Below are 26,888 nucleotides of genomic sequence, written 5' to 3'. Positions count from 1 at the left end.
CCCCAAGTTGTGTTGCGGGCAGTGAGGTAATGGGTGCACCGGGTGCATCGAGGAGAGAGAAATAGTTGACATTCAATAGCTGACATCTGACTGACGTAAGGCATTCCCTGCTGTAAACAGACGCTCTCATCAGACACACAGCGCTCAGACCTGGACAGTGTTGAGCAACCCACTAGCACCTCATGTTTTAACACCCTGGAATGCGCTAATGTTAGCACCATGCTAGCTGGAAACTTCATTTTACTGTTACAACAAAGCATGGAAACTTGCTGGATACAATGAGTACCTTATTTTTTTCTCATTTTAAACCGCTAGGTTTCATGATTATTGTTTGTAATCAACACTCCTTATTTAATTTAAACGCGTTTATCAAGATGTAAACCACCTCAGACAAATATAAAAGCTCTTGAACTCAGCAATGAAAGTGTGGAAGGACTTTTTTGTAAACCGAAAATGAAAAATAAATAAATATTCAAATCAATTAAAAAAACACTGGACATTATCAAGACATGCAGTGACTTACTATCTTGTTTGAAATTCATCTTCACAAAACAGCTTTGGTCAAATCACCTGCTCCATAATGGTCTAATTGCTAAAACTCAAGCTCCATTAGACATTTAAACCAGCATGGAAATGGGCTGAGCACCTCTGATCTAAATAAAACTCGACCACAGTGACACCCACAAACCAAGGACGAGGTCATGGGAGAATTAACGCGCTATAACAAGACTGTTGTCTGTGCCTGTACACTGGAAGCTATCACAGTAGCATAGACAAAGCAGACGGGATGTATACAATAGGAGGCCATGGGCCAACTAGGGCTATTCTGTAGGGTGCTGGGCTGCTCTGTCCCCGTGAATGTGTGGTGGTCAGTGTGTGGGACGTGCTCTGGGGCAAACTGAGCTAAAAAAGCACTGAAGGGTAGCAGGAACATCACGTCCGCACAGCAGGGGCACATTCTGGCTAGGAAGTCACTGTCATGCACACTCCCACATTTACCCTACATGTTCATTATCATGCAATGAAACGTGGCACTGTGCACAATCACAAATGCCCTGAGTGACATCTTAGCAATGTACTTAACACACACACAGATTGGGGTGAGATTGAGCTGGTTCACAACGTCTCCCACTGTTGACATTTGATCCAATTGCAACGCAGATCTAAAGCGTAGGCCACTTTCTTTTTTTCTCCTTTCTATTTTATTGCACTCATGTGCGTCAGTAAGACCTGCTCACATGAACGTTTTGTCATTGTGCTTGATTCAAACCCGTTCAGCAGTTTGTCAGCAGTGTGCAGCATTCAAACATAACATTAAGTGAGTCAAATAACCATACATCCTGCGTTACTGGTGCTTCCACTACTTTCTATGTCAAGACTTGTCAAAATAGTTTTGTAGCACAAAGATTCTCTCACTCATGCTCACGCTCACACACTCATATACACACCGACACACACAGTTACACACACATTCACATTGATGGTGTAAGCAGCTGAAAAGGCAAGGATGAATCATGGTCGGCTGGAAAACTGTCCTGCACAGACTCTGGGGTACATTTTGGAGGGAATACAACTTTCTAAAAGCTCTCCAGACACTACTACATGATGACTCACTACTTTTTAAAGAATTGGATGGAGAAGTGGATGGAGTGAAGGACAGAGAAAGATGACAGGGGTGGAAGAGGTAGCAGGGGACTGGTTAAAAACACAGCAGAGGGGACACAAGTTTCCAACAATCTGCGCAGTGCGTGCGTGTGTGTGTGCGTGTGTGTGTGCGTGTGTGCACTTGTTAATGTGCATGTCTGTATATCTGCACTATCTTGTAAGCATGCATGTTCAGATATGAGCTTCCTGCATGTTTGTGTGTGTGCCTTGTTGTGTTCATGGGCGTAAAGGTTAAGTAGTCTGAGCTGAGGGACAGATGCAGTGTGCTGGGGGAGGTGAGGCTGCTGGATGATGGTGGGGATGGTCGAGGTTCAGTCAGGCCTGCAGCTCTCCTGTGGAGAGTGACCTCATCGCCTGGCCCCTGGCATTGTGGCAGCAGCAGCAGCACAAAGCCATGCAGGGGATGGAGAGAGAAGACTGTGGGGGAGGGACTGGATGTAAGTGTGGATGTATATGTGAATGAGTCTGCATGACTGAGAGAGTGAGAAAGACAGGAAGAGAAAAAGGGAGAGAAAGTGGTGAATTCTGAAAAGGGGAGAAAGAGGACCACCGGGCTCTCAGGAAGACCGGGGATGAGAACACACAGAGAGTCAATGAGGGGAGTACCAGACAGGAAACACAGACATACATGCAAACAAATACACTTAACAGCACACAACAGAAACCAGCTCATTTGTTAGTGCGGTTATTGCGTAGCCTGCCATAAAATACAAATCTCAGTCCCAGACACAGTAGTCTCACACCTGAACACACACAGAGAAACAAGTTCTCGCAATGGCTGGAAAAGTAACACAAATAGCTACAATACAGTTACCGCAAGGGACTTCCTCAATAGTGTCTAGAAAATCACGAGAAAAAGAGATTCTAACGGGAGAAAACAAACAGTCATCCATTCAGTGCCACTACATCCGGTTTCTCCTGCACTGCAAGCTGCCAGGAAGCATTCAGGGTGTCATATAGATGTCATAGAGTAAGTTAGTGTCCAAGCATGTCGGCAGACAATAACTGTATTCTTGTTTCCAGTGCAAGTGTCTGACTATAGAAAAGCTAAGCAAAGAGTCAAGAGAGTTCATTTCTGTATTATCTGTGTGGCAAAAACACCCCCTAGGGGTTGCTTTATGGTAACTGCACATGTTGAGTGTCAATGTGTATTAGGGCTTCAACTAACAATTGATTTAAAAACTTTTTTTGTCAATAATATGTCAGAAAATTGTGAAAAATGTTCCCCTTCAGTCTCGTCTCTTCAGTCCAAAACCCAAAGATATTCAGTTAAATATGATATAAAACAGAAAAGGCAGGAAATGTTCATATTTGAGGGACTAAAATGCATGAAAGATGACTTAATTATAATAAATCATCAAAATAGATAACAATTAATTGTTTCTTTAAGTAATAATAGCAGCTCTAGTTTCCATGTAGATGGACATGTATGTAGTATGTGGCTGTAACTATGCATTTAGTCGTAGTTTACCAAAACATTTTTTTTCTTATTTTAGAAATAGCAAGCCTGTATTTCGAATATAAACCAATTCCCCAAAGCACAGACCTAAAGTTACATCTATTGATTCTAATGAGTGAGCTATCAGATATGAGGATGAGAGTGGTTATAATGTGATAAGCCTACGCAGCACACTATCTCACATTGCATCCTCTTTGTTGTTTTGTCCCTTCACACAATCCTTAAACAAACTTCAGCTGGAACTCGAGATGAGGCGGATCTCTCTAGGGCACTTTTTAGTGTCTTTCACTTTGCTATTGTTTGTTTATTTGGGTTTTCTATCTCTCGTTGATTTATTTATTATTGTTTTTTTCACCTTTTCAAGCACACACACACACACACACACACACACACACACACACACACACACACACACACACACACACACACACACACACACACACACACCCACACACACACACACACACACACACACACACACACACACACACACACACACACACACACACACACACACACACACACACACACACACACACACACACACACACACACACACACACACACACACACACACACACACACACACACACACACACACACACACACACACAGACAAAGAGTGCCAGTACACTAAAGATGTTCCCTGTCCATCAGCAGGGGCTAGTGGGAAAGGTGCAGAGGTCAGGGTTTAGGGGTCAAAGATCATCTAATCGGTCACTTCATCAACTCATTACTCTGCTTGTTAATTAGAGGATTAAAGCAGGCAGGATGAGGTAAGCGTCACCTCTTTCCAACCCTTCCCCCTATTGTATCCATAGCTGTAACATCTTAACTACACAATTTTTTAAGTTCTGCTTCTCTCATATATATATATATATATATATATATATATATATATATATAACAGTTGGGTCCTGGCCTGAAAAGATGTTACAACTCCTGTTACCAGATGGCAGTATTATTTTAGAATATTTCAAACTCTGCCAAGGCGGCTCGAGGACTGGGATTCACAGGGCCTCCTCCTGCCTGCCAGCATATTGATGTGGTTGCACTGACAGCAGAGCTTCTTGTGTCTTTGCTGTCCCCAGGGGAGTGATGTGTGGTACTGTATGAGGGAATTAGACTAATGCATGTAGAGAGGAGATCTACGTGTCTATTTGTTTTGTTTGTGTCAAGGGAAAACTAAATGTGTTACCCAGATTACCCAGAGGAGCCTCTTCCTCTCGTATGAATCCCTCTCTAAATGTGACCTCAAATGATTGCTTCTGTGTCCGTCTCAGCCTGTCTTGCCTTCATGGTTCATGGAGATCATCAAGGTCATTTTTTCCGAAAACAGACCGACAATAACTCATACAGTACACGCTCTACTGCTATCATAAATCTCATTTCATATAGTATCACTTCAATAGAAAGTTAGATAAGGAACACTAATACGGTAGGAACTAAAAGAACGAGTGTTTAAACAGGCGATAGCGCTACTGACCATATTGAAAGACTGCTTTACAATGGGCATTCAACCAGTGGAAGTGGTGGGTTGATAGGCAGGCAAATCTCATCAAGGGTGCACCTGGACAAACAGGCTCTGTGCATGCATAGGTGCAAATAAGTGTACACACACACGCACACGCACACGCGCGCGCACACACACACACACACACACACACACACACACACACACACACACACACACACAGGTGTTGAGACAGGTGGTTGCATGCTGGTTTGAGTGTTAGTAAAGCAGGCTTGGCACAATGTGAAATAAAACACCTGTTCCCAGCTTATCGTGTGTGCGTGTATGTCTGTTCGTGTGGGCATATCATAATGGGGTCATTATAGCAGCTAATGGCAAGCAAATAGAGGGGTCCACCCAGTAATTCAGACATCAGTTCAGGGACTAGCCAAGGTCAAACAGATAAACAGACGGAGAGACTGTCCACTAATAGTGGATTATAAATTATTTCGCTTACAGTATTTATTAGAATCCATGATATTTTTGTTCAGCAAAACTCAAATATTCCTTACTTTTTATTTCATTAACACTACCACAATGCCTAGTAGTGTATGTGTGTTCTTTAAGGGAATCTGAATAACTTGCATTTCAAATAGTCTATATAGAAAAAAGTTTGCGTAATTATCTCTTCATACCTATAACCCCTCAGTTCACCTTTTGATTACATAAAACGTGTAGAATTTGAAATCTGGAAGGCAAAAAAGTGAGTTGAGGTTTGACTTCCAGGCAGCTGAGGAAAGATGGAGTACACACACACGCGCGCGCGGCTGGTGGAGCTCAGAAACCTTTGGGCCATAAAGTTTGACATATGGAATGGTGTGTTAATCAAAGACTTAGCGCTTCCAGCTGGAGCAGCCTCACTGGGAACACAGCCTGACATGCATACTTGAGAATGTCCTGCCTGTGTGTGTGTTTCTCATGATAATGTAATGTAATCCCTGTCATCTTTTGTAGCGAGGGGTGGTATTTGTGTGCTTGGTTTTGCACGTGTGTGTATAGAGTGTGGTTGCAAGTGTTCTATACGTTTGTCCTCCTAAACCTATCCATGACTTAACCCTTTCAATCTCCATCCAACTATTGTTTATATAGTTTACAGCAAGGATTCGCATGATCTCCTCTGAGAAAGCTGACTGTTGAGTGGGATGAAGAGAGCGACGAGTATGGATTTAAAAAGCAGAAAGAGAGGCAGGAGCACATTGCAAAGGGGTGGAAAATGTCCAAGGAAAGTTAACCTCGGAAATGTCTACTTCAAAAGCAAAATCATTTTATATCAATACTATTTTAATCATACAAAAGGTAATTTAGTACATCATATATATTCAAAATGCATCTTTGCTTGAATATATATGTATTCTAGAATAGAGCAACGATAAAGTAACATTTCCTCCAAGGATCAATAAAGTATTTCTGATTATGATTCACTTAAGCAGAGTAAAAAAAATACATAAATGTATTCTGAGTGTTTCGTTTTTTGGGAAAATAAACCCCTTTTCACTTTACTCTTAATGCCTTTCTATATTCTATTTTCATTCTCCATCCAGATTATCTCAAACACAAACAAACTGAACGCTGAAATCCGTACGTTGCTGGCAATAAAAGCTGGGGAAGAAAACATTTACAAAACGGGATACGATCAAAGCCGGACCCTAGTGCTGTCTTAGTGTAAATAACATCCTGCCGACCTAAGATTCCCTACTGGATATAGTTTTTCTCCAGAATGGCCCATTCTTGAGATATACACCACAGTATAGCATCTCAGCCCCAACGCAAGAGTGGTGGAAAGCTTCACAGCTGAAATATATGAAGTGCATGTATACACATGTGTGACTTTTGGTGTTTGGAGGAGTGGCTTCAACACTGGAATTATTGCAATACAATCTAATGACAACCAATTATGTGGTACATAAGTGGTTGATTTAAGCACGTCAATACACTTAAATAACCCTTGACATTATTGTGACCCAACTTTCAGCCATGTGCAAGGACAAGGAAGCTAGCACACACTCCTGCAGTTCAGCATTACAGTATGTAGCATTTTAGAGCAAGTCAAGGAATGGCTTGGTTTATGAATATTAACAACAATGTTATTAACATTTTGATGATTACATTTGTCAGCTGACTTCGTGGTGGTCATTGTGTTCAAGACATGCAGATATTAATCCTGATCCATGTAGAAAACGACATATTTTGATTGGTTTCCGAGAACGAGATGGATTGTGCTATAGACTTAAACGGCATACAGATGTGAGAAACCACAGCACAGTGTACTACTGCTGCAGAAGCAAACAATTTGACAAGAAAAAAGCACATTTGAAAGAAGAAAAGACAGCATTGTCTCTTATTCATCTCGGTAAAAAAAATACAATGCTCACAGAACAAGCACAGACTTCCTGAATTCCTAGAGGCAGATAAGTAACTTAAGAAAGGTTAAGAGAGGATAAGACAACAAGGACACAGAGAGATACAAAGGGAAAAAAGTGATGAAAGGAAAATGAGAGCATCGGAGAGAGCAGGGAAACAAAGAGGGCTTCATTGTGTTGGATCCTAGTCATTACTGAAGGAGGCGATAGCATAATATAGTGCTAATGGGGGAACAAATCGTGTGGTGTTCAGCTTACATAACTGCTGAGTAACTAATCACACAAAATGTTTTCTTGACACAGGCAGTTTTACGGCCTCTCCTTTTAGCCCTCAAACAGAAATAGCCATTTGGTAAATGTTTTAGGGAATTTACTGAACAAAAAAACATTTGTTTTGCTGTTATCCAGCGATGCATGCTCTGACCCATCACCTTTCTGTCTTGCAGAGGCCTATACTAGCAGGAGCAGTGGTCAACTGTCACTACCTTCTCACCCAAAGAGACCACAAGTGCAAGACTACCTGATGACCCAAATGGCCAGCTGTTTGCAGAACAAGGTAGGAGAAGGGAGGGGGTGCAAACCGAACGAGAAAGAGAGAGAAGACTGTGCAGTGAGACTCCATCTGCTAATGTGCGTCAGTCTTTGACAGTTCTGGCACATCTAAAGAAGCCAATGTACTTCATGCTGTGACTTCATCAATGCCAAAGCAGAAGGCATCAATGTGCAAAAAGGATCGCTCTCAAGCTGGTAGATATTTATATGCTGCTATAGGAGATTACCAGTAGTGTATATCAAGTAGGATAAGCTAGTCCCAGATGCACCTTCTCAGGCAAATGTGTGTCCCAAATCTTATGAGAACATGTGTTCTCTACAGCACTTAAGCAATATGCAGAGTGCTGCTTGCTGTGTGCCATTTGTTCAGTCATTCTTGAGTACCACATTGGCCATACATCAATACACTTCTGTCTTCAGGAGCAACAGGAGCAACAACCGCACCACAACCGCAATGTGACCAAACGCCCAGCCAGCCGTCCAGCATCGTCAGCAGAAAGTGAGGAGTGAGGAAAAACAGGAAGTGTGAGGGAGGCTGTCAGAGCGACGGAGAGAGAGTTAGATGACAGCATAGCCAACTAACTGCCATGTCACAATACAATCCAACAAATCAGACAAGCTTTTCGCTAGCTTAGAGCCTTCAGCACTGCGGGCACCCACAAATTACATAATAACGAGTTCCTGCACAGCATTAATGGTTGATGCTAGCTGTGTGTAGCGAGACAGCAAACATGACAGCAAGCCGAAAGATGTTTACATCATGCATGGTCTCATGGGCCGATGACAAAGCCTTTACATAGCTTGGCATGCCAAGAGGCCTTAAGTATATTAGAACCTCATGGTCTACTGCCACATATTGTTGTAGTGTAACTCTAATCTGCTGCATCAGCCACCCAAGAACATGGTTTTTCAGACTGTCCGGCTCTATCACATGTTGCACCCTGCTCGGGCCTGCTTCTGAAACTCTGACATGCAATCAGAGGCCTGCGTGCCTGTGCCAAGGAAGCACGGTGAATTGTCAACTGACAAAAGACCGAAAAAGAGTGTGTTTTGGGTTTCGTCTGTGGAGGATTTAGCCAACAAGAAAGCTCCGGTGTTTTCCTCTCCATGGGGCATAATGGATTCTCCCCGCCAATGAAACCCTATTCCCGCTGCCAGGCTGGATCGCCATCACTGGAGATCTGGGACAGATGGAAGGATGGCGCGAGGGTGTTTGAAGAAATGAAGAATGTGAAAGAACAAGATGGGAGGGAAAAGAGAGGGATAAAGGGAAATTGGCATCTCTTTCTCTCCGAGACGAGTTGATTTCTGAGTGTGTATGTCAGCACCACCGCCCACATCTGAATTCACAACTCGATACTGACATATAGACAGCGTACCATAACAACCAACCAAACAACCCATTACAAACACACAGACACATCCAGCTGCTCCCTTCCCCACCCGTTGATGCATACCCCTCCTCTCCTGCTACAGTTGTCCATGTTCAAACTTCAATCCCTCTGCTCACTGGAGATGCTCCCAAAGCAGGCAACACTGGCACACAGTGGCCATGAGGGCAATACATTCAACTGGAACAATGGCCTGTACATGATGTTATCTGCTTACAAACGTCCCATTTTGATTGCTGGCATTACACTGGGTGTCGTGCAAACCTCTACCATCTATTACATTTGTATTTGTCAGTTGTACCTTCTCTCATTGTCGTCCAGGTGAGCAAACAGCACATTCTTGGAGATGGCCTTGGCTAAGGCGGTCATGGTCTTGTAGTCCTTTGGGATCACCTGTGTGGACAGCGCGATAGTATCCATTACATTAAGGGAGAAAAAAACAGCACTAAAACATAATAGTCCGACTTCAAAAGCAGACTAAATTGAGTAATTAAAGAGCAGTTTATTGGCAAACTCTAAAAGGAATATCCCACACATGTGTCTGTGTATTTTTGGGAAAGCCCATCTGTTCAGGGATTACACTCAAAATGTCACAGAGCTCTTAAAAATTCACAAGAGGCTTGAACTCATTCATAAAACATGCATGTTCATGTCCTAGTCCTGTGTGTGTGTGTGTGTGTGTGTGTGTGTGTGTGTGTGTGTGTGTGTGTGTGTGTGTGTGTGTGTGTGTGTGTGTGAGTGTGTGTGTGTGTGTGTGTGTGTGTGTGTGTGTGTGTGTGTGTGTGTGTGTGTGTGTGTGTGTGTGTGTGTGTGTGTGTGTGTGTGTGTGTGTGTGTGTGTGTGTGTGTGTGTGTGTGTGTGTGTGTGTGTGTGTGTGTGTGTGTGTGTGTGTGTGTGTGTGTGTGTGTGTGTGTGTGTGTGTGTGTGTGTGTGTGTGTGTGTGTGTGTGTGTGTGTGGCAAAGTCTGAAGCCACAACAAAGCCACAGATGTCTGTATTTATAAACCTAACTTAGGCATCCTAACGTAAGATCCTTATGCCATGGGGTGAGAAAGGCAAAAGTAAAATAAAGAGAGAAGGAGGAAAAGTTAAATGACTAAACTAAACTCTTGTTACTACAGCATAAAGAGAGTGATCATGAGTGTGTACGTATGTGCATGTGTTTTGTCTCTAGTGGTGAGGGAGAAGAGGGGGTAGGCTGTAATTATGTTAAAGCAACAGATGTCTCCACATGAAGACGACCACGCAGCACTGTGCACAACATGCACACTACCACATCACATAGGAAGTGCAAAACATGTATCTATCTGCAGTATGGAGCCTGACCACTCAGTGACAGAAAGAGAAAGAGGCTGGTCTCTGTAACCCAGAAGGGAGTCGGTGATACAAGTCATTCTTAGATTCAGATTTGAGGGTCATCCACTAAATCATCGTTCATAAGAGTTCCATTACTGTCACCCAGTGAGTGCCCAATGCCAGGGCACTCAGTGCTTTTCACTGTTCTTTACAGTTACTTGTCAGTGTGATGTCTCGATATTATGTTCCAGCCAATTGGGGGTGGGCGGAAAGGGTGAATTTCTGATGATTTACCAGCTACGCTTACAAGCAGCCAACACATTATGTGGTTGTGTGACGTTGAGATAAGTTATTGCCTCCCTCTGAGAGATCCATATTTTCCTTTAGCAGAGTAACAAACAGTATGATGTTAGTCGGATAAATGCTTGGAAGAGACACAGTTCTTCATAAATGCCAAAAACCCAAAGTGGACGAACTATCTGACTGCCCATTTTGTTCGCACCTTGTCAAGAGAGTGTTCCCATCAATCTGATGCCAGCCCTCATTCTGCTAATGTGATCTCCGGGTCGACGGGATTTACAATTTATTAAGACTCGTGGCGCTTCAGAGAAAAGCTCTTTTTAATCCGATGAGCGGGGGTTAACTAATTGTTGGTGTTCTGTTTAACAGCTGCTGATTTTCACTGGCCAGTCTTAATGGAATTGATGATGTCTGATGTTGTTGGCACAGAAAGTGTGTGTGTGTGTGTGTGTGTGTGTGTGTGTGTGTGTGTGTGTGTGTGTGTGTGTGTGTGTGTGTGTGTGTGTGTGTGTGTGTGTGTGGGTGTGGGTGTGTGTGGGTGCGTGAGTGTGTGTGTGTGTGTGTGTGTGTGTGTGTGTGTGTGTGTGTGTGTGTGTGTGTGTGTGTGTGTGTGTGTGTGTGTGTGTGTGTGTGTGTGTGTGTGTGTGTGTGTGTGTGTGTGTGTGTGTGTGTGTGTGTGTGTGTGTGTGTGTGTGTGTGTGTGTGTGTGTGTGTGTGTGTGTGTGTGTGTGTGTATATTGTGCTTTCATCTTCTAATGACATTTTAATGTTCTTTGTGATGAGTAATAATCACAAACACTTATTTATTTTTCACATGCAGCTGATGTGGCTGTGTGAGTAGTTTCATGTGCAGGTTTATGCGTGAGGGTGTGTGCCTGTGTGTGTGTCAGTCAGTGAGATAGTGATGGACAGTGAAGAGAATGAGGCTGGAGATGGGGTAAGGCTTTTTGCCACGAAACATAAATGTGGCTGCTGTTAGAAAACTCAGAGCCATAAACACTTATGCTTGTGGGTGTGTGCACACACCTGACACACACACACACACACACACACACACACACACACACACACACACACACACACACACACACACACACACACACACACACACTGCATGCTCCAGTGGCCATGCTATTACAGCGTGGTGAAGGGAGTTCATGCGGTTTTGTCATGACCCAGCAATTAATGGCACGTCAAGTTAATTACAAATGAACAAGCATGGCAATGATCCAATGACTACACTGTTCGGATGTATGCACACTATATGAGCTTGTGGGTGTGCTGCATGTGTGCGCTGGACTGTGTAACGTTGAGTTATAGTTTCTGGCAAAAGAGTACAATTTCCAATAACTTGTAGAATGGACACATGACATGTTGCAAGATGACCGATCTCTTTACCAGCCGCCTTGCTGTCCAGAATGAAAAAACGTGAAGTCGCTTAACAGAGAAATTACTTTAGCTTATCTTCACCTTTTCACCTCTCAACTATACTGTCTTTTAAACTAGAGTTATACATGCATTACTGAACAAAAACATTTTAATTTATTCTCAGATTTTGTGTCAAGCTGTTTATTTATATGCACAGCTTTCTGCAATAACCTGATTTCTTGAACAGCATGAGAAACCCATATTTTATGATCAAGAGAACCTATTAATTTCTTACTAGAGGTCTCCAGGAGAAAGTTGATTTTTAGGCCATGTATACTTGTAAATATGTTTCTAATCAATCTGAACTTTTTTAATGTATACATGTGCCTGACATACTGTAGAATAAAGACTGTAAAGGTACTTCAGGAGGATAACTGATTACATGTAGTGATGTATCCCCATTGTAAAATAATTGTATTCATAGACTTAAAATGACAAAAGTAGCCTCTCGGAAGTCTAAAAAAAGTCAGTTTCTAAAGATGAATTCTTCATTACCGTTTTTTTCTTGCTTCCTTGTGTGCATTTGAAAGTACTGAGGGTACCTTCAAATGAAGGTTTCGATCTCATGTATTGGTTTTTATTTTGGCTAGGGCTAAATAAATTAAACTGGCATGATTCAAAACACTTTTTTCATTACATATTACAATTTCAAGAAGTCAGTTATCTGCTAAACCTGAGTGGGAGTCTACGGCTGTCCATCTAATTATCAGACCGTCATCAGTTCAGCAGATGACTCACAGTCAGAGTGTTTTTCTCCAAATAAAATTACGTGTCGAAGTCGGTTCACTAATTGCTGTCATACATTTCCACAGCTTATCTCCTTTCCCACTGTCACGATGTTTCAATTAATCTGTTTACATTCGTGCTCTTGAGTGGGTGTCAACAGAGCGACAGTTCCGCGTCGAGCAAATAAACAACAATCAACCTCGATGACTGCTTGATGTTTTTATTGATATAAGACCGTATTTTGAATGAATAAGCCCCCTTTCACTTATGTACATGTTATTTCAGATGTTAGTTTGTTTGTTTGTTGCTTGAGTTCTTGTATATGAAACCATTGAATGCATGTATCTGTGTGTGCTGAGTTTTAATCAACAAGCATTTGTGTGGATGTTTGTGTACGCATCCATCCTCCCACACTGACCTTGCGTACGTAGCTGACAGCATCCTCTTCAGTGTAGACCTCGGCGCTGACCCCTCCCCTGCGGCGCCGGGCCTTCACGACAGGATTGGGCGGTGGGGGAGAAACCTCATCATCGTGTGAGTCCGACTGGCTGTTAGATTTCTGGCGTGCCATGATCTGCTTGCATTCTTCCTGTAGAAACAAGAAGACATGACTGTTAGAGGGACACGCATTTAGAGAGGCAGAGTATAACATATTTCAGCAGTAAAACTAAAATAAATGTGCAAATGGTCAAAACAGTGAGTCTTTTGACAAAGTCTTTAAATGCGTTGAAAGTGCACGTGAAGGAAAATAGATGTGACTGCTTTTGTAGCTTCAGGCAAGAAAAACAAGATCATCTGAGAGCTTCTGCTTTGCTTTGACATCACGAATAATCACATGACGTTGGGATGATAATCCTCTCTTAACACCCTTTTTAACATCAAGCATCATGTGGATTCTTAACAAGGTCAGACAACACTACAGGTCTGTAGAACTCAGAGAAAGTACAGTGGACATGTCCTAGTCCTGAGTGCATGCTGTCTGGACATCTGGCTGCTATGGTATGAAATGAAAGGCATCAAATATTAATATCTACAGGCTCAGCCAGGTACTCTCTTCCTCTCACATAATAAACAACAAGGAAGGAAGACATCAAAGAGAACAGGGTGCCTCCGTCTGGCTGCTGTTCCAACTGCTGAGCAATCTGCAGGTAATGAATTATTGATTTCACACTTGATTATTACATTAGCATAAGTATACAATAAACCCACTGTAAGCTTGTTAATGTGTAAGAGCGCTGTGGGACCAGTGCAACAGGACCGCAAATGTAGACAACATCCACGACTAGTGTGCATGTGTGTGTTTATTCGTTTATTTGAGTGCATGAGTGTGGCTAATGGCACAGTGGGGATTGAGTTGGCAGCAGCATTATTCACAAACCACTCATTTGGTACTGTAACAATTTCATCTGTGAGCTGGTTCACTGCATTGCTGCCGTGTAGTCAAAGACAAACAAAGGTGTCTCAGGGACAGAGCTCCAGACAGACAAGAAGCAAGAGGTGGCACTCTCACACTGCAGTACAGAAACAGAACGTTTAGTGATGGAGAGATGGTGACATGGAGGAAAGCAGGCTGCTGGGGGATTTGTCTTGTTGGGGTCTCGGGTGGTCTCTCCTGCTCTATGAGAAAGATGGGCTTATAATAAACAAGTATATTTTCATCATGGTTAATCGTCTCTGATTTTCAGACTGTTGGACGAACACAAATATGATCTTCAAGATATCAACCTACACAAATTGTGATTTTTCCTTACTTTACTTTAGACTAAAAATAATCAGCTGATTGCTCGTTAACACAACATCACCACTTTGCATCCATAGTTAAGTGCATTTGATAATGACATTTAGGATATTTAAAATCTATGAAAAAAAACACTTAACTTCAATTATATTCATTTATTTTGCTTGTGCTAAGACAATACCCAATGTTATTGTATTCTATCAACTTTCATATGTAATCCATTATTGATCATTAAAAGGGCAGCAATCAATTGAGGTCATTGATTGTTCACACCCTCAAGAGCAAATGCACACAAAAGATGCAAAGAAGAAACATATCGAGTCTGTCTTTTTGCTATCATCGAGTTTGTATTAGAGTGCATTTTATCATTCAAGTACAACCATGTTCTATGAAACATAGTAAGGACACTTTTTATCTGCAAAAAGGGTAGAGGGGAGAAGGGAAAATAAGACTTGGAGTGATTTCTGAGTGCCTTGAGCAGGGAGGAGAAATTGTTGCTGCTCATACTCTGACAGGGAGGGAGACGGAGACAGGAAGAGAGAGATAACCTGTGACAGAGAGAAACACAGAGAGCCAGAGCGGGAGGTGGAGAGAGGATGTCATATTACCTCAAAACTGTCATATCCAGACCTAACAAATCAGCACTTCTCCTCCAAGTTCTCTCCATCTATTTCAATCATCTCAGCAGCATAATGTGAGCACACACACAGCAATGCTATAATGATTAAAAGATAAAAACGACTCCAGCTTCTAATTTTACTATTTCTTACTTATTTCTTGCCGTTTTCCTTTCGTCTAATTATCATTTTGTCACAGACAGTCTCTCTCTCCATTTCCCTCTGTTCTCTGTTTGACTTTGAGTCTCTCCTCCTAATTACACCCTAAGGTTACTGTGATGCTTTTTTCCACTGTCCGTGTATAACAGTGTGAAAATGCACATCACACACACACACACACACATACATACGCACACTTACGCAGAGTCACTGCCTGAGGGGACACAGCCAGCAGGAGAGAAGAGGGAAGATATTCCAGCGTATTCAAGGTGGAAAGGTCTGGTAACACACCACCACTATCTAAAGACAGCCAGGGCAAAGCCAAAACAAACACTTCCCTTCCTTTGAAGCAGCAACAACACATGCATCTCTAACTCCTTGATTTAGGAGAAAACTATAAGTCAGAATTATTGACAACACACACACACTTACTCAAACCATGCATCTCTACCTTCCAACAAAACAAATAGCCTACTTGCTCCTGCCTTAATGAGACTATAAAGACTATACTACATGATAAGTGTGTTAGCAGAGGTATTTACCATGGGATAGAGGGCCCCTGGCCAGGCGTGCTGTCAGTCCCTCAAGTCAAAGTGGGAGTGTGTAAAAGTGTGCATGGGAGTCAACACACCTAGACCCCCATCTCATACACACCTGACACACATGTCACACCACAGCAGCAGCAGCATCATCATCATCATCTTCAGCGACCACTGAGTTTAGGTGTGTGTGTGGGTAAGGAATCAGAGAATCCAAGTGTGTGTTCCGAGAGAGTGAGAGTGGCAAATTGTCTGTAATCCCCGCGACACAGCCGCTGAAGAACAAGACTACTGATCAAAACACTGATCACAGCAAAAAGGTTTTCTCTCCATCGCTTCTGCGCGACTCTCTGTCTCTGCTTTCCAGCCTTTTCTCTCTCTCTCTCTCTCTCCCTCTCTCTCTCACGCACATTTACAATCAGGTGGCGCAATGAGCGGGCTCCTCTTGCTTTCCCCCCCGTCACTATGACAACTGGGTTCTATGAGCATCCTGAACAGTTGGGCGATAAGTCTGAGCAGGAAGCGACGGTGACACACACACACACACACACACACACACACACACACACACACACACACACACACACACACACACACACACACACACACACACACACACACACACACACACACACACACACACACACACACACACACACACACACACACACACACACACACACACACATACACACACACACACACACACACACACACACACACACACACACACACACACACACACACACACACACACAGTTCTGACGCCTGTTGACAGATTGTCTCTCTCGCTCACACATCTTAAGTGATTCATTTCAAGAAGGAAAAACGTCACTCCCCTCAATATGGACTTCTGTTCTGACCAAATGGCGTGTTTTGCAACAGCAAATGGCTGAAAACATTCCTTTAGGAATACAACATCGTCCAATACATTCCCAGTATTTGCCAGATGCTGTTTTGTACCATGCAGTGTCTTCCTCACTCGCTGCTGACCTCCAGCCCCACCCGCACGCTTTCCTATTAGGTCAGAGGGTCAGGCATCAAGTGAGGACTTTGTGTCTGGCTCTGACAAGTCCTTATACTGTTCCCTCCACAATGCTCAAACAGAAATCCCTTGCAGCATGATCTTTGAGGTCTACAGAGGAGACTTCATTAGTGCAAGGTGAGCTAAGAAGAACAGCTGCAATGTCTTCAGCAGCAGCAGAGGAAAGATTGATCTTGCTTTAGCTCTTCTGTAACAACACAAAGGCTAGGCAGTTTGAGTCTCATTCCAGGGCTATGCAAGTAGCCAAGTAAAAGAAATCTGCAGTTGGTTTGTGCAACTATGTTCCCTTTATGATATCCTGTCTCAATGTAAGATATAGCAATATTTCCAATGAAACAGGGACTTTCTTTAAAACGTTGCCTTCTTTTCTATTTGTCTACAAAAATATGTTCTGCTCTATTATTGTATTAGTGCGTTAAGCCTATGTCAGATAACCCCCCCCCCTTTCCTGCTTCTCTCCTCTGCTCTCCCTGCGTCATCATTGGCGGCTGGATGCCAGAGAAAGAGAGGACAGGAGAGCGGGAGAGGAGAGATAACAGAGGACACAGATGTATGCAGGACATTGAAGCTATATAAAAAGTACACTTTCCTTTAGAGACAGTGACTTTTGGTCAGAGACAAAACCAGAAAAGAGAAACACATCAAAGATGACCCACATGCAATCCCCTCCACAAACAAAAGTCACTGTTATAAATGATTATCAGTTCAAATTGCTCATTTATGGATGATGAGTCCAATTTGGACCAAGCAGATAAAAGTATAACAAAATATATAACTAACTATCATCCTAATAGCCATGACTAACCCATCTTCATCCATCCAGTCGTCAATTACGCTCCGCACAAAAGCACTGAAGGACAAATAAATACAAATGTCTTCTCTTACATGAAGTCAGATTCAGATATGAGTTTGAAAAAAAGGAAGCATCCATAAGCGGTTACCTTACGTAGCCCTAATCCGGTGACAATTTTACTCTCCACTGCCAGAGCTGAAAGCAAGCGAATGAACCAAAAACAACAATGTGCCACACACACACACACAAACACACACACACACACACACACACACACACACACACACACACACACACACACTGGTAATGAAGCGTGGAGAGCTGATCCACCAGCAGAGCTAACAGTCTACTCATCACTCTGTTCCACACCATTACAGCACCACAATGGACAGAAAGTTCTCTGATGTATTAGGACTGTGTGTGTGTGTGTGTGTGTGTGTGTGTGTGTGTGTGTGTGTGTGTGTGTGTGTGTGTGTGTGTGTGTGTGTGTGTGTGTGTGTGTGTGTGTGTGTGTGTGTGTGTGTGTGTGTGTGTGTGTGTGTGTGTGTGTGTGTGTGACAATAAACTGCTGTGCAACACACACGCATACACACATTTGTGTCGTAATCCTAATGGTTTAATGGTTACCCTACATGTCCTACTTTAGGTTTCTGTAAGTAGTCGTGATTAAACCTTTGCTTTATGACAGCCATTGACATAATGAGAAAAACCCCATCCTCTTGCATCACGCGAACATTTCTTTATGCTAGCTCGATGTTAGTTGAAGTTTAATGAAGTATCACTGCTGTTCAGTTCTTTAAATATGTGCAGTTAATGTACAAGATTAGTTTCACATCCATCTGCACCATGCAGCCTTTTGTCAGGATTTAAATTAGATCTCTCAAGACCTAACACTCTTGGTTTGTTTATTGTCAATTGACAGGAACAATTATTTGCGATAATATTGCTAATCAAGTAATCATAAGAGTCATTTAGTTTCATTTGTATTAAACATAATATCTTTGGATTCTGCATTGTTGATTGGACAATATGAATAAATCTACTTTAAAAAAAGGCAAAATTGTGACTAACCTATCAAAAAAGAATGATCTATTTATTTAGAGCTGCACAGATTGACTCATCTGTTAGTAGTTTACAAGTAAAGAAACATCAAAAGCTTTTTTGAAAATGGAATGAGTCATTGAAGTAATTAGCATCAGCCCAACTCTTAGTTATTCAAGTTTTACTAATCTCTTTAGCCGCCTCTGTAAGTGCTTTCCGATGTACACCTTACACCTTTTCTCTTTTTTCTCTCACTCCAACCCCAGATTAGCTGGGAGGGGGGGGGGGAGATCTGATGGGCAGATGAAAGAGGACAAAGAAAGGACCACCAGGGAAACAGGGGCTGGGGGTCCGATATACCTGTAGGGGCCCCAGGGTGGGCTGGGGAGGAGGTTTAGGCCCGGGTCACTGCGTGCACCCAGGGTTGATCTGACAGAATACCCTGCTCTCAACATGGTGGTGATGAGTGAACACACAGGCGGGAGACATTCATTACTACACTAATATGTTGTTTACATACACATCACTGGCACACACATCTGTAAAATAACTGTAATAATCATTAGCAACTAAAAAGACTGGGACAACGTAAGAGAAAAGTAGAACTGATCGGGGGGTTAATCCAAACCTAATTCACCTCCATCTGCTCTCAGCAGAACCAAAACACAACCAAACCCTCCTGACAAATTGTCAATCAGAGGCCCTTGGAGGGACTGGAGGATTTGTTATGATGGGTCCTGGTGACAGCTGAATGGCTGGCAGCACAGAAAGGCTTCTCAGCTTACAGGGGATGGCGGGAGAGTGGCTGATTGACTGATAGACTGACAGACAGAAAGTGAGGAGCTCTCCCATAATGCAATGCGATGGGATCGTTCACAAGCAGAGCTGAGGCAGCATTGTTGACATTGTTTTACTTGACATGCTTTATAATGTTGAAGAAGAATGCGTGGCACCAACGTATACTCATTGCCACACTGGTCTACACACATTAGAGATGATGTGCTTCGGAAGTTACATCACATAATACAAATACTATGAATAGTAATTAAAAAATGTAATAAATAAAAATACGATTTATTAGGGAAAATAAAGATACTAAAAAAATACAATAAAAAACATATTTAATTAACCAACAGAAAACTGTCTTATGATATGGTAAACTACATATTTTAAGTCAGACAGAACAAGAAAAGCAGGCAAAATAAACATAAATGGGAAAGAACTCTTAGTTTATAGCAAATAAATATAAAGATTTATACAATACAATTATATTTAAATGTATTCTGAGGGCAATGAATGGATGCTGAATTGCCAAGTGTTTTCTTCAGTTGCAACTTAAGAGGAACGAATTGAGTAAAAGAGCAAGTCTAAGTGCGACAATTCAACGGAGGGTTTGTGTGAAGTGACGGAGGAATAGAGTACAGAAGAAGAAAAGAGAATATTAAAATATGACTGGATGCTAGTAGATGAGACAAAATGTGAATGGACATGGCTGCTGAATTCAGAGTGGAATAAAATGATGAGCGAGGAGAGGGATAAGGGAGAAATTGTAAAAAGGCAGGAGGGAAGCATGAGACACAAACTTATGATCGTCTTGTGAGTGTGAAGCACACAGGGAGCATTGTACAAACCGTAAGCCATACTAACACATAAACACGACGACAAACAGATATACACATACACAGAGGACGCAAAAGGTGTTTAACAACTTCTCTATGGCTAGGGTATTTTAAAACAACATATAAAAAGGGATTTACTGTTAGATAATAAACCTGTTCAGTTCATTAATGCCGAACAGCACCCCAGAAGACGAAAAAGATGCATTTGCATTTGGTGCTAAGTTTCAATTTGAGATCACAAAACAGCGCCAAGTCATGTAGTCATCCAAATATATAATTTAGACTCCAAGCACAACACCCTTACAGATGGAGTTGAATAGTTATGGCTCTGATGCGCTGAACATGTGTGCCAGTGCAGGTGGTATGGACATGATCAAAGTGTTGTGCATTAGTAGTGGGACGCATCTTGAGTCATCAAATATTTTCTCACAAAACGAAACAGGAAGAGCAGAGTAGAAAGTTTTTTTTTTTGCAGCCACAGTGGTCCCGAATGCCAGAAAACACTGTTAAGCCTTGTGAAGATGCAATATGCCCAATTCATTAAAACATCTGCGTTGGCAGCTGCTGACTTGATATATTCACTGACATCCACATTCACACATTCAGTCCTGGCACTGCTCTGTTAGACCGATCAGTAATGATGCAGACTGATACACAGCTTTTGCATTGATAAGAACAAACGTACTGCCCGATAACAAATATTTAAATGTAAACTAAACAGCTCTGCCACATACTTACAGTAAATAATTCCAAAGAACACAATAGCTCATAGAAAACATTGATTAAGGGACAGTTGTGTCAGAATACTATAAAAACTCAGCTAAGTTGACTCAGTAAATGCTGTCTTTTTAAATGTTGGTGTGCCAAAACATACAAACTGAGCCGAGCTGATAGAGTTGGGAGATGAGAACAACAATATATACCACTGCTGTAGAGATCATAGGCATCATTATCACGCATAAATAGGCGGGACTCAGCTGTTATTATATTGAAACAATAGTTAAAAAACGAAATATTTAGATGTTTGTAAGAGTAGATGAGGGACACAAAATAGAAGCACAAAAGAAGAAACAATGAAAGAAGGAAAATAAAGTGGGAAAAAAGAAAAAAACTGAGGGCAAACGATGGAGAAACTGAGACAGGGAAAAGAGATTTTCCAGATAAGACTGTGAAAGCCGCATGAAATGGATCCTGTGCAGATATGAAATGAGGTTAGTTAGGTCAGGCAATGGGAGGGGGAAATACCCAGTGATCTAATTGGCACACAAGAAAACCCTGAACACAAAAGGGATGAAATAAACTTTGAATAAATAAAGGGGCTCATTTAACACAGGATAGAATACGGTCTATCTATCCTCGACTGTTGCCTAGGTTACTACCTCTATTGGGCTACGAGTGCTGACGAAAACAGCTGAGGGAAAAGAAAAAGAGAACAGACAAACTCTGAGGGTTAAGTACAGGAGATGAAAACAATTATATTATTGTTTGTTTAACACAATAGTTTCATCATTTTACAGGCTGCCAGAAATCAGACCTGACTTGACGTTGATTCAGTGAAGAAGCATAATACCAAAACAAGATTGAAAACAAATCAAGATGAAATATACATGATCCAAATCTCTCTTCAAAGTTACCCTTAGTATTGGGAAAGGAGCACAATAAGCCTTCTAGATAACTGGGACACCACAACAATGTACATGGCATGGCCCAATTCAAGTACCCCACAACACAAGCAGAGATTGGGAAGACTTCAATTTTGGATTCAAGAAGGGTGAAAACCTGCAGGTTCTTTTATTTTAACCACCTGTACAAGGTGATTGGACCACTGACCACCATTCAACGACAGAACGGTTCAAGCCCTGCTCCGTTAGAAATACAGCAGTTTCTTACTTCCTTAAAGTATACTTCATTGATACTGACATTTCACCTACAGGCAAGGACACAAACATCAATTCAAGGTTCAAGGCTTTTATTACGTACATACATACGACGATGAAAATCTTAGGTCACAGGCTCCTCCAACAGTGCAACACAATAAACAGAAAAACTAAAATAATTGTGCAAGTAAATACAAAAAGAAACATAGTCAAATAGTGAAATAGTGCAATAAGAGTCTATATACAAGTGATTGGAACATATTGTCATAATGTCACATTACGTGCAAGATGACAGTGTGCATGAAATGTCAGTTTTAAAAGTAAAAAAGTAATGTGCTGCTTAATTCATGAAAAACACTGCACCAGGGTATGGTGTTATGCATATGATCTTGATAGGGCACTTTTTCTTGGAGCAAAAATCTAATTTCCTCTGAATAATCAAAATATATATATTTTTGACTGTCATCTACACAGAGACATTATATGCTGCTGTTAGATAACCAGCATGTAAGCAGTCAGACTATTGCGTTTTAAGTGACAGTGTGGGGATGGATATCTGCTGTATCGTACACTTAACCAGCACAGGGGTAGATAGAGGAATGAAAACAAAGCTAAGTGTCAGCAGCTTCAGTGAGGATAGTGTAGTGAAAAGTAAAGCTGCAGCAGCTCAGGCAGCAGGATGGAGCAGAGCTCAGCAGCTTAACATCCATTAACTTATTGCACAAGGTGTGATGGGTATGTGATGCAGAGAGTGAGATGCTGTATTCCACCAATCAAATGTATTAATCCTTCACCAGTCACATAAAGACTGCAGCAGAGCCCACTTTCAGGAAGCTAAAGACCCATGTAGACTAGCTTATTTCTTCGTTAGCTATTAGGGTTGTAATGATCCATTAATATGATATTCAAGATTCAAGGCTTTTATTGTCAATTGCACATAGCTACAGTGTAGTTATGATGCATTTATTCTATGATCAACCATGCAATATCATTGGTGCAAAGTTAAAACGTTGATACATATTATTGTCTTTCAGATATGCCTTAATTTTGAAATTCCCATTGCATGTGGCAATTTATAGTCAATTACAGGAGTTCTATTTGTATCCATTTTATATAAAAAGAATGGATTGTTTTTCATTTAAATGTCTGAAAGAGCCCATTAATGAAGTTGTCAAACCACATGTTAGTTGCCTTTTGTGAGCTAATTTGAATGTTAACTTTCGGTGTTGATATTGTCTTATAATTATAATTGAATAGAATCGAAATCGTATGTGGCAGAATTTTTTATATGCTATTTTTGTCAATAGATTTGATATAACATCCAATACATAGATATTAAATGTAATACATATACTTTTTCACAACTTTAAAAGAGTTTTTTTTATCCCAACACATTCTGGCTCATTTGCTATTGAGCCAGCATTATTACAGTATGCAGTGCAGATGTGCCTCAAGTCATTTTACACCATTTGCTCCTATTATTCTGAGCTCTATTCTAACCATGAGTATTCGTGCTGCCTCTCTGTCTATGCAGCAGAAGCCCGATGCCCTGAAAACCTAGATGAACACAACCCATAAAAACCAAAATAGTCCTTCTCATGTCAGAAAAATATCAAATCAGATGACTCCCACATGATCACCAACACACATATCACAGCAAGCAACGATAAAGACCCTCCTCCAGGCATCAGCACGGTGAACTTAAGCACTGCTATATCTGATGTCGCCTCACAATCACTTCTCTTGTTGAAAACTTCTTTCCAAGGACTTAACTTTCCTCAGGCCAATATTCACAGCCCACAGCTCCGTCTCATACACCTTTATGACCCATGTGCAACAGTTAAAGAGAAGAACCCATTGTTGAAACGAAGATATCAAATGATCAACTCATGAGCCAAATACCCATCTGCAACTCCACTGGATCAAAGCCAAATGTTTGGAAGGAACATCCATCAGGCCTAAAATGTGGGCCACCATATTATAGTGACTAACTAAAAAGCATATTGGGCAAAATATGACCAACAACAGCAGAAGTCAGTGAAGCAACTTCAATGCAAAATAGCGTTGCCTCTGTAGATATGCCACACAGTACTCTACCAACTCATATGCTTATGAGACGGACATAGAACACACAGAGCATTCACATGGTCCGCCAAAGAGACTGTGCTATGAAGGTTGCCAGTGTTAACCCCATTTCTATGATCTTTTTTTTGCATCTTCATAAAAAAAAGCCTTCTCTACTCTCTGTAGTGACGGACAGACACTTCAGACAGTTCTCAAACCTCTAAATGAATTCTCCCCTTGTAGGATGAAAAGTGAAATCTCTATTATAACCGTTTGAATACATGTGATAATATTATTAATTGGAACAAGGTGAGGAAACGTAACAAAGAAATAAAACCAGTTTGTATCTAGTGCCAGGTGAATATGAAATACCAACACACTTGAAATGTGTTTTTTATATATGAAATTGTGCATAATATTAAAACAGTTTACTTCATTGTAACCCAGCCTGTAATAATAACCACTTATTTATTCCTGGATTTCCCCACAGGGATTAATAAAGACCCATCTTATCTTATTTTATCATAAAATATATGGAAAATGTCATTTAGGCTTTTTTGCACATTAATATCAGAGAAATTCAGACAAGGAATCACTACTTTGAATCTGGCACACACTGCAATCAACATGTATGTCATATATTTGTAATATTAAAGTTAAACTACACATAATACCTTCAAGAGAAACCTAAATTATACAAAACTTTGTTATCACCAACCTTCTCCAGCTTTTCAAAATGTTCCCGCAGGAACTTCATAGGCCGCTCAGGCTTTGCAATGCAGAGGTTCACAATGCACTCTTTGAGGATCTGCTGGATGTTGTGCTTCTGCACAAAAATTTCACAGCCCTTCAAACTCTCGTCTTCTTCCAGAGTGGAGGAGGAGGTGGCCATCTTATCTTTTATCTCTGTGGATGAGGGAGAAAACAGGGTGGACCATGAGAGGAGGGGGAGGGAAGGCAGAATATAGAAGGGGTAGTAAAGGGGCAAAATGAAGGGCAAAATGAAGGGCAAAATGAAGGGCAAAATGCAGCGCATACAGTGTGATAAGAGGAACATAGGATAGAGAATGGAGGAGCAATGGAACATGGGAAGGATGTACATGGAAATTGCACACATGGAAGTGTTTGATGAAGGTATTGTTGCAGGTGGATGTTACCTCTGGTAGTTAAGAAAGATCTTTCATTTAGTAAATACCAATAAAAAGTTACTACTTAAGCTGTAGGGTTGGACAATATGACGATATACACCTTGAGACAATATACATTGGTCAACTGTCAACTAAGAGGTAGCTAACTTTGTGATATATGTATAGGTGTATTCGATTATTGTAGGAAATGCTGCAAATAAATGAGCATGGATGCTTTATGATTATTGTGTGATAATATTATTTAGTTAATAGCAATATTGTGATTTTTAGATATAAAAAACATGATTAAAGTACTCAGGAATAGACAATGTCATCGTTGTTGACAAACCCTAATTTGGGTATACACAGGTCATGCACAATTAATGTATGGCTGACTACTGCATGATCATTAATGCCCTTTGAATGATTCTTTATCGATGAAGTTGAATGAACATGAACGTTTTGGAAACTTGTGCTTTAAAAAAGGTACGATCTTATTTATGCAAGTAACAATTTTCCAGGTGGATTCAGAGCTAAATATAAAATAGTGACAACTCACAACAGCAATGATTATGTGAGACAGTAATGTCAAATAACGTAGCAGCAAGCCAGGAAGCTGAGCAGGTGTAGCTACCTTGTATCACTTCCTCAAATGGAAATCACATCTGCGATGTTTTTCTATGCATAATACATCTAAAGTAGGTATGAGTTCAGGGCATGGCAGTTATCACATGTTGTTCAAAGCAAATGGCAAAACAGTGGCCACAAATAACACATTTGCCATGCACACGTTTGAGCTTGTGATGATAAGCACCTGTTCAGATGCATTCAATAGACGGCTAACCCAGCTAGCTTTGCTAACCTTACAATGACAACCAAACCACAACGAAGGGAAAATACTGCGGCGTAAACGCCATGAGTGGCATGTTCTTAACCGCTATTATGTGTTTATAAAAACACTGCCTATTCGGAGCCCTCGCTGGTGTCCCTACCGTTATTTCTGTAGGGTGCTCAGTGAGAAAACACCTCGCTGCTGGAGATTGGTGAGGTGCCGCTGGTAAGCAGGGATGCTGCTCTGCCTCTCTGCTCGCTCTGCGTCAGTCCCGATGACGTCAATCTGTCAGCCTCTCGACCGCAGCGGCGCTCTCACGAGGCCAGCGGCAGCGAGCACGCGCCAACCCTTTTGCAGGTAAAATATCTTTAAAGGAAACATCCACCCTAAAACAATTGCTCGAGTGCAATTCTGTAACATGATTATGAAAAAAACTGATCCATAAATGTAAAAACAGACTACGCAATTTAGAGACTCTGAAAATTACCAGCTACACACACCCCATCCTCTCTTAGTGACATTATGTAGGCCTATCAGTATGCCAATAATTGTATGTTTATGATTGTTATAATGATGTATTCCCCTGTAGCTTAAGCTCTATGTCTATGTATTTCTTCGCTACTGTTCTTGCATTATGTACAAATACTTCCCAATACCAATGCCCTTATTTAAATTGGACCACACACGATTTAGAAACGCAGCCTTCATTATCTTCTCAAACACACCACACATCTGTAAAGTTTTGTGA

At 41.3% G+C, this 26,888-nt stretch overlaps 1 protein-coding gene across 2 annotated transcripts in view; it reads right to left on the bottom strand.

Moving 5' to 3' along the window:
* prkar1b (protein kinase, cAMP-dependent, regulatory, type I, beta) overlaps positions 1-26,433 on the bottom strand; it is a 62,228-nt gene extending 35,795 nt beyond the window's left edge. The window contains exons 1-4 of one of the 2 annotated variants that reach the window (XM_034089942.2): positions 26,301-26,433; positions 24,900-25,087; positions 13,108-13,278; positions 9,242-9,333 (exon numbers count right to left, since the gene is read on the bottom strand). In XM_034089942.2, coding sequence (XP_033945833.1) covers positions 9,242-9,333; positions 13,108-13,278; positions 24,900-25,073 — 437 coding nt within the window. In that variant the 5' untranslated portion in view covers positions 25,074-25,087; positions 26,301-26,433. Of the gene's footprint in view, positions 1-9,241; positions 9,334-13,107; positions 13,279-15,745; positions 16,170-24,899; positions 25,088-26,300 lie in introns of those variants that run through there. The other variant, XM_034089943.2, reaches the window with a different exon arrangement.
* Between the last annotated feature and the right edge of the window lie 455 nt (positions 26,434-26,888).

This window comes from Pseudochaenichthys georgianus, chromosome 8, assembly GCF_902827115.2.
Source record: "Pseudochaenichthys georgianus chromosome 8, fPseGeo1.2, whole genome shotgun sequence".
NCBI classification, from domain to species: domain Eukaryota; kingdom Metazoa; phylum Chordata; class Actinopteri; order Perciformes; family Channichthyidae; genus Pseudochaenichthys; species Pseudochaenichthys georgianus.
Note: the sequence above shows the minus strand (reverse complement) of the source record. Positions and strands in the feature narration are given on the sequence as shown.